This window comes from Emys orbicularis, chromosome 2, assembly GCF_028017835.1.
Source record: "Emys orbicularis isolate rEmyOrb1 chromosome 2, rEmyOrb1.hap1, whole genome shotgun sequence".
Taxonomy (NCBI): domain Eukaryota; kingdom Metazoa; phylum Chordata; order Testudines; family Emydidae; genus Emys; species Emys orbicularis.
In genome coordinates this window covers 257,082,797-257,099,027 of record NC_088684.1, presented here as the reverse complement: position 1 = coordinate 257,099,027, position 16,231 = coordinate 257,082,797, and the positions used below count along the sequence as shown (strand labels likewise).

General features: G+C 39.9%; 1 protein-coding gene across 1 annotated transcript in view; it reads left to right on the top strand.

Moving 5' to 3' along the window:
* Positions 1–16,231, top strand: part of ITGA8 (integrin subunit alpha 8) — a 181,501-nt gene that overhangs the window by 139,472 nt on the left and 25,798 nt on the right. Inside the window, exons 26-27 of the mRNA XM_065398815.1 lie at positions 1,271–1,396; positions 7,644–7,757. Coding sequence (XP_065254887.1) covers positions 1,271–1,396; positions 7,644–7,757 — 240 coding nt within the window. The remainder of the gene's footprint in view (positions 1–1,270; positions 1,397–7,643; positions 7,758–16,231) is intronic.

Below are 16,231 nucleotides of genomic sequence, written 5' to 3'. Positions count from 1 at the left end.
ATTTCTTTTAATTTGTCATCATTAAGGGGTCCTACATGTCCTGATGAGAGACTCTTGGAAATAAATAACACCCATGTGTTTCCTCACTGAGAGAGAGATTTACAATCTGCTTAAATATTTCCTTATTGCAGAGAAAAAAATTAATTTAAGTAAAAGAATTTCACTTCTGATTAACGACTTTTTCAACAGTTAATTATACTATTCTTCCACTGTGTGGGATGTTAAGAAGTAAACTGTCCTGACCCTCATACATTAAATCAGACAAATGGTAGAAATATAGTACTATACAGGAATAGCTTATGGAAGGAGTTGTGTGTGTATTTATGTCTGTGTTTACCTTTTATACTAAAAAAAAAATTCTGATAATTGCAAATACATCTTTTAGGAATTTGTTTAAAATAAATGCAGGTTTTGTGCTTCAGAGTTTAAATGCATACCAGCCTATAAATTCCTTTAATCTGAGGCCTTTAAGGAATTGTTTTGGATGTATTTACGTGAATTCCTTTTGAGGTCAGATCACAAACTTCATCATATATTTCACTGCAGTTTGACTTGATAAAACTGTGCTAAATTAGAGAATTTATCTCTCCTTCCTGAAAAATTAGAATCCCTTATGTTTCTCTGGAGGCTTCAGGAAAGACAAAGGAAGACGCTAAATGCCTTCTATATCATCTAAAGACAAAACTACCAACAATAAAAATAGACTTTGTCTCTGAGATTTCTGTCTCTTAAATTTTCTGTTTGCGAATATTCACTCAAAGTTTAAAGACAAATCAGTTGGAGTTTTTACTAAGTTGGAGACTTTTTGTTATAATAATTAATCCTCCAGAAACAACCACCAAAGATGAGGATAGTAGAATGCAGTTCTTTTTGGATGCTGGTAAAACCATTAAATTCCTAGAGCCAGATTCTGATCTCTATTAACGACTAGACTTCAGTGGGAGTGACTTTGAATTTACACTGTAACAGAGATCAGAATCTGGGCCCAAGAGTCTAACAAAAACAAGTACAGCAATGAAATTGGCTCCAGTAAAGAATGAGGATTGGAAAAAGAAATTATCTAGTGCAAAGCATATTGCTGGACACCATCCTGCTGTGCTATTACAAATCAAGCTGCTAGTTGAAGAAAGTGGTATCTAGTCTCATGGTAGTGCTATTAAATTAAAAAAAACACAAGTCAGTATAAAGTTCAAGTTCCCTGAGAAGGCAACATACCTGTTAGAGTAACTGTATGGTATATCATTACAGTTCACTGTCTTTATTTTTCCAGTTTGCTATTCCACAGGACACCCCGGAACTCACTGCTTTTTTGCATAACTCCACTATTCCTCACTATGTCGGGCGGAGGGATGTCACCATGGTAGAACCACAAAGGAAGAGCTACGCAAAAATACTGGTGAGCTTATTGAAATATATAGTGCTGGGACTATATGCGCAAGCTATACAATGTGACTGTTGGTTTTGTTGTATTCTCTTTACAGACTTTTAATTTCCTACTGTTCTAAGTGACAAGTAAATGATGGAGCAACTGATTTTTAAATCTCTTGTCTTAACTATGTATTGTATACCGCACCATTTATTTTCATGATGCTTTACAGACAAATTATGACAGATCCTTTACGCAAGGATCTTACAGTCTAAGGACCCAGTACTGCAGTTGGGTCCACGCATGCAGACCTCTCTACCGATGCATTGCCTCAAGTGGCCTCTGTGCAGGCTCAAGGATTGCACACACACGCCTCCATCCACTCACTCAGGTCTTTCACCAGATCATGGCCTAAAATAATGAAACATAGTAACACTTTTAAAATCTATACATATATTTTGTTAATGGGGCTTTAACATTTTCATAAAATTCTTAAACTCAACTACTGAAATACACCAAAAATAACAGCTCTGTCCCCTAACTACTGTAAAGTGCAAATATTCATTCAATAAATACTCAAGACATTCTCTGGCTTCAAGAAATGTCAAGTATTTTGTTCTTTAAAGTATCACAAGCCATCAAAATAGTTCCGGTATAACTTACCAGTTTTTTAGTTTTCATGGGTAAATATCTAACCGATCAAAAATGCAGGGTCTGTAAAATGTTGGCAACAGCAAAGACCTCTCAGCCAGTGTGGCAAAATAGCTCTGAGTACCAGTCTCAAAGCCTTCTGGGACATGAACATCTGGATGATAACATGCTGTCAGTCTGGTTTTTGTTGTTCATACATTGAGTACTCCATGTTTTAGAGCATTTAAGCATCACAATTACCAGTTCCTTTTGCCTGGAGGCTATATTTCTAAATCGGTGACCCTGAGGCCAAAAGCTAGAATTCTTGTGGCCATCATTTCCATTTATTTTTATTAACTCCAGCCTGAGTTTCTTTCCTGCTGTCCAGTCTCCTGTTAAACGGTTCACTGTCAGCATATGTTTGAGCTCCTCGCTATCACCAGAATTTGTCACAAATAGTCAGGAAAAAAAGAACTCCATAGGCCTAAGCTCTGCTTGTAAAGTAACAAAAAAAAGTCTTTACATTATGTATGAAAATGGAATTTGACTATTTTTTAAATGGGGGGAGCCCAAATCTGAAATTAATTAATGACTTATTTTAATTAAAAATAGAATCACAGAAGTACTGATTTCATATACCTATGGTTGTTGTTTCCTGCATAATTCTTCCATCACCAGAAAGACCAATGTCACACTTTGGAAATAATTCTGATTCTAGCAAGACTGCAAAAAAACCTAGCCTTTGGAAGACATACCATTCAGTACCACAAAACTTTTAATCCACTTCTCAGTAATGCCTTAATTATCAGTTATATTCCTCTGTAACTAGTCTCATAGACTTTAAGGTCAGAAGGGACCATCATGATCTTCTAGTCTGACCTCCTGCACAACGCAGGCCACAGAATCTCACCCACCCACTCCTGTAACAAATCCCTGACCTATGTCTGAGCTATTGAAGTCCTCAACTTGTGGTTTAAAGACTTCAAGGTGCAGAGAATCCTCCAGCAAGTGACCCGTGTGCCATGCTGCAGGGGAAGGCGAAAAACCCCCAGGGCCTCTGCCAATCTGCCCTGGAGGAAAATTCCTTCCCGACCCCAAATATGGTGATCAGCTAAACCCTGAGCATGTGAGCAAGACTCACCAGCCAGACACCCAGGAAAGATTTCTCTGTAGTAACTCAGATCCCACCCTCTCTAGTGTCCCATCACAGACCATTGGGCATATTTACCGCTAATAGTCAAAGATCAATTAATTGCCATCATACCATCCCTTCCATAAACTTATCAAGCTTAGTCTTGAAGCCAGATATGTCTTTTGCCTCCACTGCTCCCCTTGGAAGGCTATTCCAGAACTTCACTCCTCGGATAGTTAGAAACCTTTGTCTAATTTCAAGTTTAAACTTCCTGATGGCCAGTTTATATCCATTTGTTCTTGTGTCCACATTGGTACTGAGCTTAAATAATTCCTCTCCCTCCCTGGTATTTATCCTTCTGATATATTTATAGAGTTTAGTTCTTTTAGTTAGGCTAAACAAGCCAAGCTCTTTGAGTCTCCTTTCATAAGACAGGTTTTCCATTCCTCGGATCATCCCCGTAGCCCTTCTCTGTATCTGTTCCAGTTTGAATTCATTCTTCTTAAACATGGGAGACCAGAACTGCACACAATATTCCAGATGAGGTCTCACCAGTGCCTTGTATAATGGTACTAACACCTCCTTATCTCTACTGGAAATACCTCACCTGATGCAGCCCAAGACCGCATTCGCTTTTTTCACAGCCATATCACATTGGCAGCTCATAGTCATCCTGTGATCAACCAATACTCCGAGGTCCTTCTCCTCCTCTGTTACTTCCAAGTGATGCATCCCCAGTTTATAACAAAAATTCTTGTTATTAATCCCTAAATACATGACCTTGCACTTTTCACTATTAAATTTCATCCTATTACTATTGCTCTAGTTCTAACAGGCCTGTAGTTACCCGGGTCACTTTTTTTCCCTTTCTTAAAAATAGGAACTATGTTAGCAATTCTCCAGTCATACGGTACAACCCCTGAGTTTACAGATTCATTAAAAATTCTTGCTAATGGACTTGCAATTTCATGTGCCAGTTCCTTTAATATTCTTGGATGAAGATTATCTGGGCCCCCCGATTTTAGTCCCATTAAGCTGTTCGAGTTTGTTTTCTACCTCAGATGTGGTAATATCTACCTCCATATCCTCATTCCCATTTGTCATCCTACCATTATCCCTAAGCTCCTCATTAGCCTCATTAAAGACTGAGACAAAGTATATGTTTAGATATTGAGCCATGCCTAAATTATCCTTAACCTCCACTCCATTCTCAGTGTTTAGCAGTCCCACTTCTTCTTTCTTTGTTTTCTTCTTATTTATATGGCTATAGAACCTTTTACTATTGGTTTTAATTCCCTTTGCAAGATCCAACTCTACATGGCTTTTGGCCTTTCTCACTTTATCCCTACATGTTCTGACCTCAATAAGGTAGCTTTCCTTGCTGATCCCTCCCATCTTCCACTCCTTGTAGGCTTTCTGCTTTTTCTAAATCGCCTCACTGAGATGCTTGCTCATCCAGCTTGGTCTACAACTCCTGTCTATGAGTTTTTTCCCCTGTTTTTGGGATGCAGGCTCTGATAGTTTCTGCAACCTTGACTTGAAGTAAATCCAGGCCTCCTCCACCTTTAGATCCTCAAGTTCTTCAGTCCAATCCACTTCCCTAACTAATTTCCTTAATTTTTTAAAGTTAGCCCTTTTGAAATCAAAAACCCTAGTCACAGATCTATTTTTGTTTATCCTTCCATTTAGTTTGAACTGAATTAGCTCATGATCACTCGAACCAAGGTTGTCCCCTACAACCATTTCTTCTATGAGGTCCTCACTACTCACCAAAACCAAATCTAAAATGGCATAGTCTCTTATGTTGCCAGCATAGAAATAACATAAGCAAACTGTGAATGGTTAACAAAATTTATAAGTATGTACAGTATTTGCATCTTATTATGTACTTTAAAATAATAAGAACCAGAGGTTTTTCAGCAGCTTAATCCAGACAGACAATATTAGATTGATTTCACAGAAACATAGGACTTCCCAGTCTGGATCAGACTAGCAGTCCAACTAGTCCAGGATTCTGTCTCTCACAATGGCATTAGCCAGATGCTTAGGAAGATGGCATATGCGGCAGGCATATGTAAAGTATGGAGATGTTTGGTAATCTCTCGCTAGTCATGTGGTGTGTTTTTAGGCTAGAAAAGCAAGCCAATGTATTGTTTTGTTAGTTGATGCTGGTTTTTGCCATTAGCCCATTTGACTGAGTACTATGTTTAGGACCGGTTAAACACTTTCCATGAATATTGTTTTTGCTGACAAATGGGATTTTTAATTAAATTTAAAATATTCATGGAAAGTATCTGTTTTCCACGGAAAATTTTGACTGTTCATCTGAATATCAAACACTTTTTGGATGAAGACTGAAAATTTTTAATTTTCAGCCCAAAAATGTGTTTGGTTTTCAGTTTTTGATGAAAAGTCAATTTTTTACGGGGGGAGAAGCATTTTCCAACTAGCTCAGGGGTCGGCAAAGTTTGGCACGCGGCTCACCAGGGTAAGCCGTCCCGGGCCAATGGGGGCGGCGGGAAGCTGCAGCCAGCACATCCCTCGCCCGCGCCGCTTCCCGCCGCCCCCATTGGCCCGGGACGGCGAACCGCGGCCAGTGGGAGCCGCGATCGGCCGAACCTGCCGCGTCAGCAGGTAAATAAACTGGCCCGGCCCACCAGGGTGCTTACCCTGGCGAGCCGCGTGCCAAACGTTGCCAACCCCTGAACTAGCTCTAATCCTGTCTTGTCTGTTCTGTTTGCTAAACATTTGGTTTCTTTCCTTTTTACCTCTCATGGTTTCAGTGTACTGAAGACTATAAAGGGCTAAATACATTACTAAGAAAAATAGGAATGTGTGCTCAGGTCTTCAACTTTCAGCCAAAATCAGGCTTTTTGCATAGTAATGATTTATTTTTGTTAATATGTGTTTTTGTCCTCTGTAATTAGAAATGAAAAAGAAAACAGATGAAAGGTTAAATAAAGCTGTTTAGAGAATAGGAAGAATTAAATATGTATATCCAAGACAAAAGGTACTGTAAACAAGCCTTATAGCATAAGTCTCTTCTGAGGATGTGGAAAGTAAAGAGGAAGCACATAACCTCTACTTAAGATGTAATGAGATAGAGAGTTATGGAGAATATTGTTATACTGCTTATACTGTGTATAAGCACTATAGCTAGGCATGACTCTTTCTGGAATATGTTCAGACATAATAAAATATATTAGCACCCTATTCATGAATGTAGTTACCCAATTTTATCAGAGCATGGTCTCTGAAAGAGGATGTTCTTATAGAAAGTACATTATAGCACTAGTGAAGTGCTGTGTCTTTGCTTCAAGACAATCAAAACCACTTGGCATCACCATTGTGAGTAAAGTATGTAGCAGCGAGGGGCAAATTGGATTATAAAGAAAATGGACTAGTCAAAATATCAGCCTTTCCCCTGAACTGAGTCCAGACCTTTTAGGATACATCTGCACAGCGTTTTGGACCCATCCTCCTCCCTAGGCTTCAGAGCCTGAGCTCTAGCCTAAGCCACAACTTCACAGTGCTGTCTATATAGCTATTTTTAGAGTGCTAGTGCAAGCCCTGCTAGCCCAAGTCTGTCAACCCAGGCTGGAAAGCTTGCTCCAAAATGATGTGTAGACCTATCCTTAGGTTTAGATCTATTTGGATAAATACGCCAAACACTCTCTCCGACCTCCAACAGACCCTTGGCTTTTAGTTCCCTCTCTCTGTGAGCTGCCTTCCATTCCATTTGCCCAATACATCTCTATCTTTTTCTGTGATTTCCCCAATAGATCCCCTCCTCCAACTCTTCGTCCTTGTCTGTGAGTTCCAACCAGCTCCTTACCTTGGCTGGTAACATTTCCATTCCAGACTGCAGCAGGTCTATAGTCTTGACTAGGGCCAGTTGGCTGTTGTATTCAGTTGTGTGTTTTCTGGTCTTTCCCCATCCAGGATCACTGCTCACCAGGAAAGCTTCATAGAACGTAAGGTTCAAATAGAGCAGCTAATGAAGCGCAGCAAACATGCTGGCTTTACAATATAAATTTCATCAGGAAAATTAGGAATGTCAGAGAAGGAGGGGAAGTTTTGAGAGTGTAAATATGGAGTTTGGGAGTCAGAGAAGAGACAAGGAACTGGCTGGAGGGATGGAAAGGGGAAAGAGGAATAAACAAGATTTTGTTAAACAGTTGGACTTTTTAAGAATTCTTCAAACCAGACGGGTGAATGCTATTAGCTTTGTCATCACTAACATATGTAAAGGGTTGTATTCATAGGTAACTTAGAAGAAGCCCCACTGTGATTATTCATTTCTCACAAAGGCACTTCAGATATTTTCTGTTGTACATTTGTATTAGATTAAATTCTTGAAGATGCATGATATTTAATACATTAAGAAACAGTTTATCGTTTTTTTCAATTTAGAGCAGTTGAGTGTAATTAAATCTGTGTATAACTAAATGTGTGTATTCTCACATTAGCCTTGTTACAAAAGCATTGTTATAATTTCATTTTACTTTTATACAGAACTGTACAAACGTGAAGTGTTTAATAATCTCGTGTACAGTGGGACAGCTAGAAAGAGGAAAGAGCGCAACACTAAAAATCAGATCTCGGTTATGGGCCCAAACTTTCCTACAGGTAATGTAAATTTGTGAAACTATTTTTACATAGAAAAAAGCCAATTTTATTTGTCTGTTTATTTAAAGATATATATATATTATTATCTTAACTTGTGAAACTTATTGTCATCACTTTGTTTTGGGGTAAATCTCTCTGCTTCATGCTCATGTCACACTCATACTGCTAATTTCTCCCTCCTCTGAATATTGAGTCCATTTCAATTTTACTTTGCCAGTTTTTACTGCATATTCCATGTTGATCTTGATCCCCATCTTACCTTGACTTTCCATAGTATATCTGCTCATAGGTTTCTGTTGATCCTCCCAGATGAATAATCTATCAGCTTGTTGACATACCTGTGGCTTTATTTTATAACTGGTATTAATTCTCTGTGATGGTATGTTTCTCCATTTTCTTGGTGCTCATATGTCTCAGAGCCATATAGCTGATGATGAATGCTCTGTATGCAGTTTAAAAATTAAAAGTTATCCATTCTCCTGTCAGTATTGTCGTGGTTTAGGTGTTAGACCCACATGTTACATTTACATGTAGAGCTGAATTGTAGCATTTAGCCATAACTGTGAGTATAGGGGACAGTGCAGAACTCTCAGAGAGATTGGTCCTTAGGATGCAAATCCCCTCTGTCAACATGTCACCCTACCTCAGAGGGAGTGTGCACACGCTGCATTAGTTTTTGACATGGTGCAATGTATTCTCTTCTCTGCAACAGGCCAGGCGAATGAACTAGTGCACAGAGTCAGAAGTTGAGAGAAGCCATGGCCCTGCCTTCTCCCTGCTTCTCCCATCCCCTTTGGGGTGACTGATACTCGGAGGGAGCTGTCCCCCAAAGGAGCATCCCTACCCTTTGCATGCGATGTGGACCTGAGGGGAAAGCTAGAGCCAGGCACAATCCACGCTAATTGATGCTATGCCTCAACTGTGGAAGCAGAACAGAGTCTTCTCCACAATGGCAGAAATAACAAGTCTTATCCACAATTAACTTCTCCAGTAGTGTTATGGAGCTGTGCTGGCATTTTCTAAGATGTCTTTTACAGGTTCTCCTCTTGAAGGTGTGTTTCTGTATTCTAGAATTATGCACAAACTATTCAACTTTGACCATTATAATCTAAAGCAGAAGAAAATATTGGCTTCTCTTTGAACATCCAACTAAACCCCTGAAAGTCCTATATGCAAATCTGAAATGCAATAGAAACCTGTGACTTTCCAAACATGTGTCCATACAGTACTAGTATCAGTTATTTGATTTTCTTGGAGACTACATAAAAGGGTTGGTGCATGAGGGATCAACTGAAAAATCCCGAGTAACCTATCAGCACTGCAGACTTGGATAAATATCTGCCACAGTTGGGTGTACTGGGAAAATTTATAATTCATGGTTTGCTGCTGTTAAGGGACAACTCCAGACCCTATCATGAGGCCAGTTGATGCATTATCCCCTCCTTCTGCATGGACATTTAACCTGGATCCCTGCCCCCCTTCAACTTGGAATGCAGAAATAGAAAGATCATTCCTCAGCATCCCTCCTTTGTTCACAGTGGGTATGGAAACAGGAATGCCTAGTGGACCTAAGATCAGCAGAAAGAGAGGAGGAAAATATCCCAGTGAGGACAGGAGTTTGAAGAGCCTCAGAGTTAACCTCCCCTTTCTTCCATCACCAGAAGTGAATAAGAGAAGATCCTGTCAACATGTTCTTTCCTCTGGCCTCCATGGAGGAACTAGAGAGCAGATAGGAGGGTATTCAGCCAAATTTAAACCAGTCCAATACCTAATGGTCCTGGGTTCTAAATCAATAATGAGCCAAATGCACATAATTCTGCACATCCTTACCCCTCGACATTTTACTGGTCAGCAGTGGGCATTTAAAGATCTAAACATAAGGAAATTTTGCCTGTCAACACCTAAGTTCAGGTTCTGTGTTTCTTCTGCCACAGTTAATGGCACCACTGACGCCTAAAACAGAGCCGTGAGCTGCATGTCTTACTTTCCTCTCGGGATAGTGATGTCAGCCCAATTCAGTAACAAAGGACCTAGTTTGAAATGATTTTTTTTTATTTGTAAGTACACTTGCCTTCTCCTAACTATCTGGGATCCTAACCATTTTTTATCTCTGTTTTTCAGTTTCCATAATTCAAATAAGGTGCTTGTAAAAAGGTTCATATTTTGCAAACACAAACAAATCAGTTCATAAGGAGGGATTAAGGGCCCTCATTCTGGATTTGTTTAGTGAATCATTTATTAGTGATGAGCAAATATTGAAAGCTTTGGTTCAGATAAAACCCCAAAAGTTTGGTTGCTTCTCTCAACTATCTTAACCTCCTGAATCTGGAAAACTGGGCTGGAGATCTTGTGAGAACAGACTCCCTCACCAGATTGACAGTGCTTCCTGCTCATGTTGCCCAGAAAATACCATTAAAACCATTTTTCTTGATGTATATGGACATTTCTGTTTCCAGAACATGGAAGTGCAGAGCCAGAAGAAGATGGATATAATGCGAAAGTTACACCGTTTTTTTTTTACCTCAAAAAATATCCCGTTTGATTTTTGGGCACTAGATTGGTTTTACTCCTTATGTTCAACTCAATCAGTTCACCCATCCATAATATTTACTAGGAACCTACCTGTCTAGCTAATGTTCTTAACATGAGCCTATCACCACAGCACCTGAGCACTGCAGAGCCCAAGTATTCAACCACATAGAGTTTTTCCTCCCTCTTTATCCAGAAGCAATCTAGAAGTTAGTTACCTCACTACAAACAGCACATCTGGCATTCTGGACTCAACTGAAAACTAACAAAGAAACACACCTACCAAAACAAACATCCCACTGCACACACTTCTCCCCCAGGGAGAGAATTAGAGAAGAAACAACTTGTGATGGATGTTAGTCACGTTGCTTAATGCACTACTGGAAAGTACTCAGGTACTACAGTGATGAGAGTGATATAAGAACTTGAATAGAACAAAGCCTCTGGATTTGTTATTCTGCAGCTGAAATTCAACCATTTCCTCAAGGGCCAAATCTTGATTTCGTGAACACAGCAAAGGGGCTTTGTCTGCAACAAGAGTCAATGGTTGGAAGTTAAAGCCTAAGACATAAGGCACACATTTTAAAATGAGAGTGATTAGCAATTGGAACAATCTACTAAGGGAATTGGTGGATTCTCCATCTCTTGAATTCTTCAGATCCAGACTGAATGTCTTTCTAGAGGATAAGCTTTAGTCAAACCCAAGTTATTGGGCTCATACAGAGGTAAGTGGATGAAATTCTATGGCCTGTTTTATACAGGAAGTGAGACTTGATGATCTGATGATAACTTCTAGTCTTAAAATCTATGAAAGCCAAAATAAAGGTGCACATTTTACAAATTGCCCTGGAAAAGGGAAAGCCAACGTGTTGATAAAGTACCATAGAGTATTAAAGGTAAAGAAAATGTGCATTACCCCCTCCATAAAATGCAGTGTGAAACCACGCTGGGCCACCTATATAGGAATGCTGAATAGACTCCCAATGGAGATCCTTGCCCGTCGGAGTTGAGCAATCTCTTATATCCATTAGGATGGAGCAGACTGTGCCTTCCCCCTACGTTGGCCCAGCTCCACAAAGGAGCAGTTGGAGCCATGACCCTGCATCCTTTCTGCCTGCTTTTTGGAAGGGAAGCAGGAGTGAGACATCCCTGTGTTTTCCAGAGTGCAGCGATTGCTGTTGTATGCAAGAGCCACTTACAGGCCTTTTGCTCACTCCTCTGTCCATACACAGCCATGCTTCCAACCTAGACTTTGTATGGCCTGTGAGAGCTTTAGCTGTTTTACCTGTGTCCTTATGAACCATTTCTGCTTCTTCTACCTCTCCCCCAAGATAACTTACAAGCCTTAGAAATGCTCACAAAGATTCTCTTAAAGGAGCAGGAGCCTCTTCTGATTAAAAACAAACATTGTCCTGAGAGAGTCGTTGCATCTAGTACTTCACCTCGTGTCTAAGAAGCTGCCAGAAAAAGATACCCCCCCCCCTTTTGCATCCATCCTTACCTACAGGGGAAATAAAAAGGAACTAGCATGAGAGAATGCAGGCTGCCACTCTCCCTCTCCCCTTAAAACCGTTCCCTTTTCCAGAGCCCCTTTTACAATTAACAGCGATACAGGCACAGCCATAAAAGACTACAGCCCATAATTAATTTCCTAAAAAGGGCATCATGTGCTCCTGAAAAGCCTGTAAATGTCCAATTCCCAAGACGATCCCACAAGTAAATAAAAATATACCCAAAACATTGCAGCTTGGAACATATTATCTAGGCTAAAATCTAAGAACTAGCCTCCAATGAATCTTTAGGATTAAACTATAGACCGAGGGAATCGGTATGGTCTCTGGAGCTATTTCTAAACAAGAAACAGCGTACCAGGGTAAAGCTGAACTCCACAGTCATTGTTCTAAATTAGTAGGTACAGTATATTCTTTGTACAGATCATGACCTCCTCATTTATAATACAGCACAATGTATAACTTGTGTGTTAATGTTATTATTTCGGCTTTTTTGTACATGTAACTCTATAAATTTAATTGTACAATTAGTACAAAGGTGCAGAGGTAATATTAACACACAGCAGTCCTATGCTGAAGAGGAGATGATCTGCAGAAAGAATTGTTTGTACTTACTAATACAGAAAAGTTTATATTTATAGCACAATCAGCTATGTCACTGTATACATTATTTCCCCCTCAGTTATACTAGTACAACCCTGATGAGAATTTGATCCAATGTGATTCATGCTAGGCTTAACAATTCACATTTCCTTTCAAAGAATGTACAAATCTGATTGTATATTTTGTCATCCTTGGCATTCAGTCATATATAATCTCTCTTTTTTCCCATGTGGTTTAATTGACAATTGCTGACCTTTTTGCCTCATGGCAGTTGTCATCTGTCGCCTTAAAATCAAAACGTTTATCACAAATTGCAGTTTTAAGAAGTGCAATAATTAGACATGTTTGAGTAAACAAAGCAGCTCTGAGTGTCCTAACTAGCCAACAAAGATAGCGAAAGATGTTGTACAGAGGCCAAGAAGAAGCAGAGCTATTTCTGGCTTTATTTCAAAGCTTGGATGTAAATAAGAACCACCACATAAGCTAACTAATGGATTCAGACTTGCTGAGCCAGCAAATCATTAAATGCCTGATTAATGAAAAAAATAACCTTACATGGTCATGTTACACTGTGTTCCATTAGGGCTCTATCATTTCTTTAATTTATAGTAAAGATGTTTATCTAATAGTTTTCATTATTCAACCCAATGGTGGCTGAAATGCTGGTCATGGCAAATTGTGGTACTAAGCCAAACCTTTAGAGGGAATCCATGGAGATCTTGCCTAATGTTCTTTGACCTTTGTTTAATGGGTAAATTTTAATGTAGTGTGTGTGAACTGGGCAATGAAACAGCTGCTCTGAAAATGTATCCCTAAGTGGTGAATTTGTACCATTTTTCTGATTTGTAACACCCTTCCAGACTGCAGGCTCTTCCGCCAGTTATTCACCAGCACGGCAGGGAGCAGAGCACAGCTCTTTCTTTACTGTTGTTTAAATCTGTGTTAAAAGTGCCTGAAAATTATTAATAAATTTCCTCCCAAGCACTCACAGGGCCTGAAGAGTTCCATGTAGGAATGGAACTGGCTATGTAGTAGGTAGTGGAACAATGCCTAGAGAATATGCATGATTCCACAGAAGGGTTTTTGTTTTCCCTTCCTTGGCCCTTACATAAATCCACACATTTGGATTTGGCCATGCCTGTCTGCATGGACTGCAGTAACTAGAAAAGAAAAGAAAAAATCACATCTTGGTGTGAGCACCCACGTGTGTGCAGAATGGCTTTGTCACCTGGGAGAAGGATTCTGTCCCTGCTTGACCCCCTTCAACTCCGCTCAGAAAGCCTAGTTCTCTATGCAGAGGAGGGGATTTGGGCCTAAGAGAGGCCTGCATGTAATTATCCAACACATTATTCTGCAACCAAGCCAAGTTCCCTAAGAATAGACTGGCAGAGTCTGGCAGCCTGCACAGTAACTTTACGTGCAAGGAAAGCCATGAAAAATCAGATGGGAGAGATCTTATTGGTCATATAGGGAGTTTATGTAGCTGATTTTGATTCAAGAACTAACAGCCATAAGTTTATTGTGTTCCTCTAGCAGCACCAACGTAATGACATAGAAGTCAGGGGTCAAGGGATTTTGCTTTCCTTTCTTTAGTTTTAAGGAATCTTTATTAATTTGAAAACAAAATAAGTAAAAGAGAAAAAATGAGTGGCTGAAAATATTGGGATGGGGAGTGATTCATGGAGGGGAATGGAGGTTTGATGAGGAAAATCCCACCAACTGGGTTGTGTTGGGGATGGAGTTTTGTTGGGGCATTGCTACTGGTTTTGATTTTATTGTATTATTTAAAATAATGTCAAAGGTGCCCAGAGCAGCAGATGGGAGTCTTATTATATGTTATAAATCTTAAGAAACAAATGCATAATATAAATCAATTATCCTTAAAACCTGTATTTTTAAAATTCTATGAAACCCTGGCAAAATTGCTGTCTTTTATTTCAATTCAAAATATTCCCTTTAAATGAATGAAAAATGCACAAAACGTCCAATACAAGGGGTCAAATGGGTCAAGGTAAGTGGGTGTGTTGATTTCTGCAGGAATATGCGTGCCTGTCATAAACAACATGTACTTCATGATAATCATAAATTCACTACTTTTAAAATGTAATATCACAGTAATTTGTTGCATAATTCTTATTACCTGCATTTATTTAGAGTCACTATTTCTTGGCAGTTGTTCTGTTCCTAGGTGGTGTGAGTAATGAAGAGAAAGTTAATGAATTCCCAAAACACATATTTAAATGGTAACAGTAAATTGCTCACTCTCTTCAAAGTATGCCAGACGCCAGTGGAAATGAAGGGGAACATGTTGGAATGAGGCAGGACGAGCATTGTTAAACCAGCACTGTCAGAAAACATGATTTCATTATACAGCAAGCTTCAGTTCTGTGGGGAGAGCTCCATTTCAGCGCAAGGCCTACAATAAGGAAAATACATAACCATCCAGTCCTCCACTGAGAGAGGTTTCAGTGTACTGTACCTGAAAGGAGAAGACAACTCAGAAATAATAAGCATTCCTCAAGGCTGCAGTGGCGGTCAGTGGCACTCTGGAACTCATTTGCGGGGTGGAGCACCACTACAGGTCAAAGGAGACCACTTACCAGACTAACCTTTCTTGTCCAATTGACTAAACTTGCTTCTTGCCTTCTCACTCTCCCCCAATATCACGACCTGCAGGCCTGATCTAATGTTTGTCCTGTACTTTACTCTGCACTCAGACTAAAGTGCACTCGGACTGTAGGGCACCCACTTCAAAGGCTTCCAAAGCCTCATGCTCTTTACAAATTACCCCTGTGTTTGTCTGGACAGTAAGTAGGGAAGTACTGCACTGCACGCTTATTGGAAGCACTTTCTGTTGATTCCAGATACTCTTATGTTTCGCAGTTGTTAAAGCAAAGGATCTAGTTTACCAAAGAGTGTGTGAGGAGGATGTAGCAGCAACAAACACTCCCGAGGGGGTGTGCCTGAGCAAGCCGAAGCATGGCCATGATCTGCTCTAGATCTCCCTTGCCCCCAGAGCACTGGCAAGCAGTTGCAGCACTGAGCTGGGCGAGTACATGCTGTTCTTATTCCACAGCTGTTGGAACCTCCACTGGCAAGTGTGTGTGAAGGCATTCTGCCTGGTGTGTCTTTAGACACTGCCACTTATGCAGTGCATGACTTCTTTCCCCATGCTCTTAGAGCCACAACTGAACCCTTCGCTTGTATTTCCAACCACAGGTCTCACTGCTTCCAGTAAACACTGAATATTTAAGCATGAGAGACTTGACATGATTCTGTGTTGGGGAAAAATTTGTTCCTCAAGAATTAGTTGTGAATTATAAATAGGACTGAATAAGAGGGAAACATAGACAGCTTCCAGTATCTACTAGGTGTTTGGACAACTAAAAGGCTTCAGTCTGCAGTTGTTCCTAACCAGCTATGTTTTATTAGTACCCTTTAGCACAAACAAATTGTCCTGTGGATATATAGACTACACATAGAGGCTTTTACGTTCTTAGTTGCTATTAAGTGATAAAGATTAAGGTGCAAAGCATTTCCTGGAGCTTATTGACTGGCCGAGAGGATTTGATGGCCCAAGGAACAGCCTAGGTTTATTAATCCCCAGGAAGTGCCCTACACTGAGGTTGTGATTGCTAATATAAGCTGAAAATGAAATAAACCATACATAGTAGGTGAAAGGATTTATTTTTTATGGGTGATGCGTTTCTGTACAGGGCATTTGAAGAGAGTTAATGCCCTGTACTGTACACTAGCCAATCAGATTGTGTGAATTATCTCTCTACAGCCTGTTCATTTCATAATGTAACATATCCTGTCATCTTCACTGCA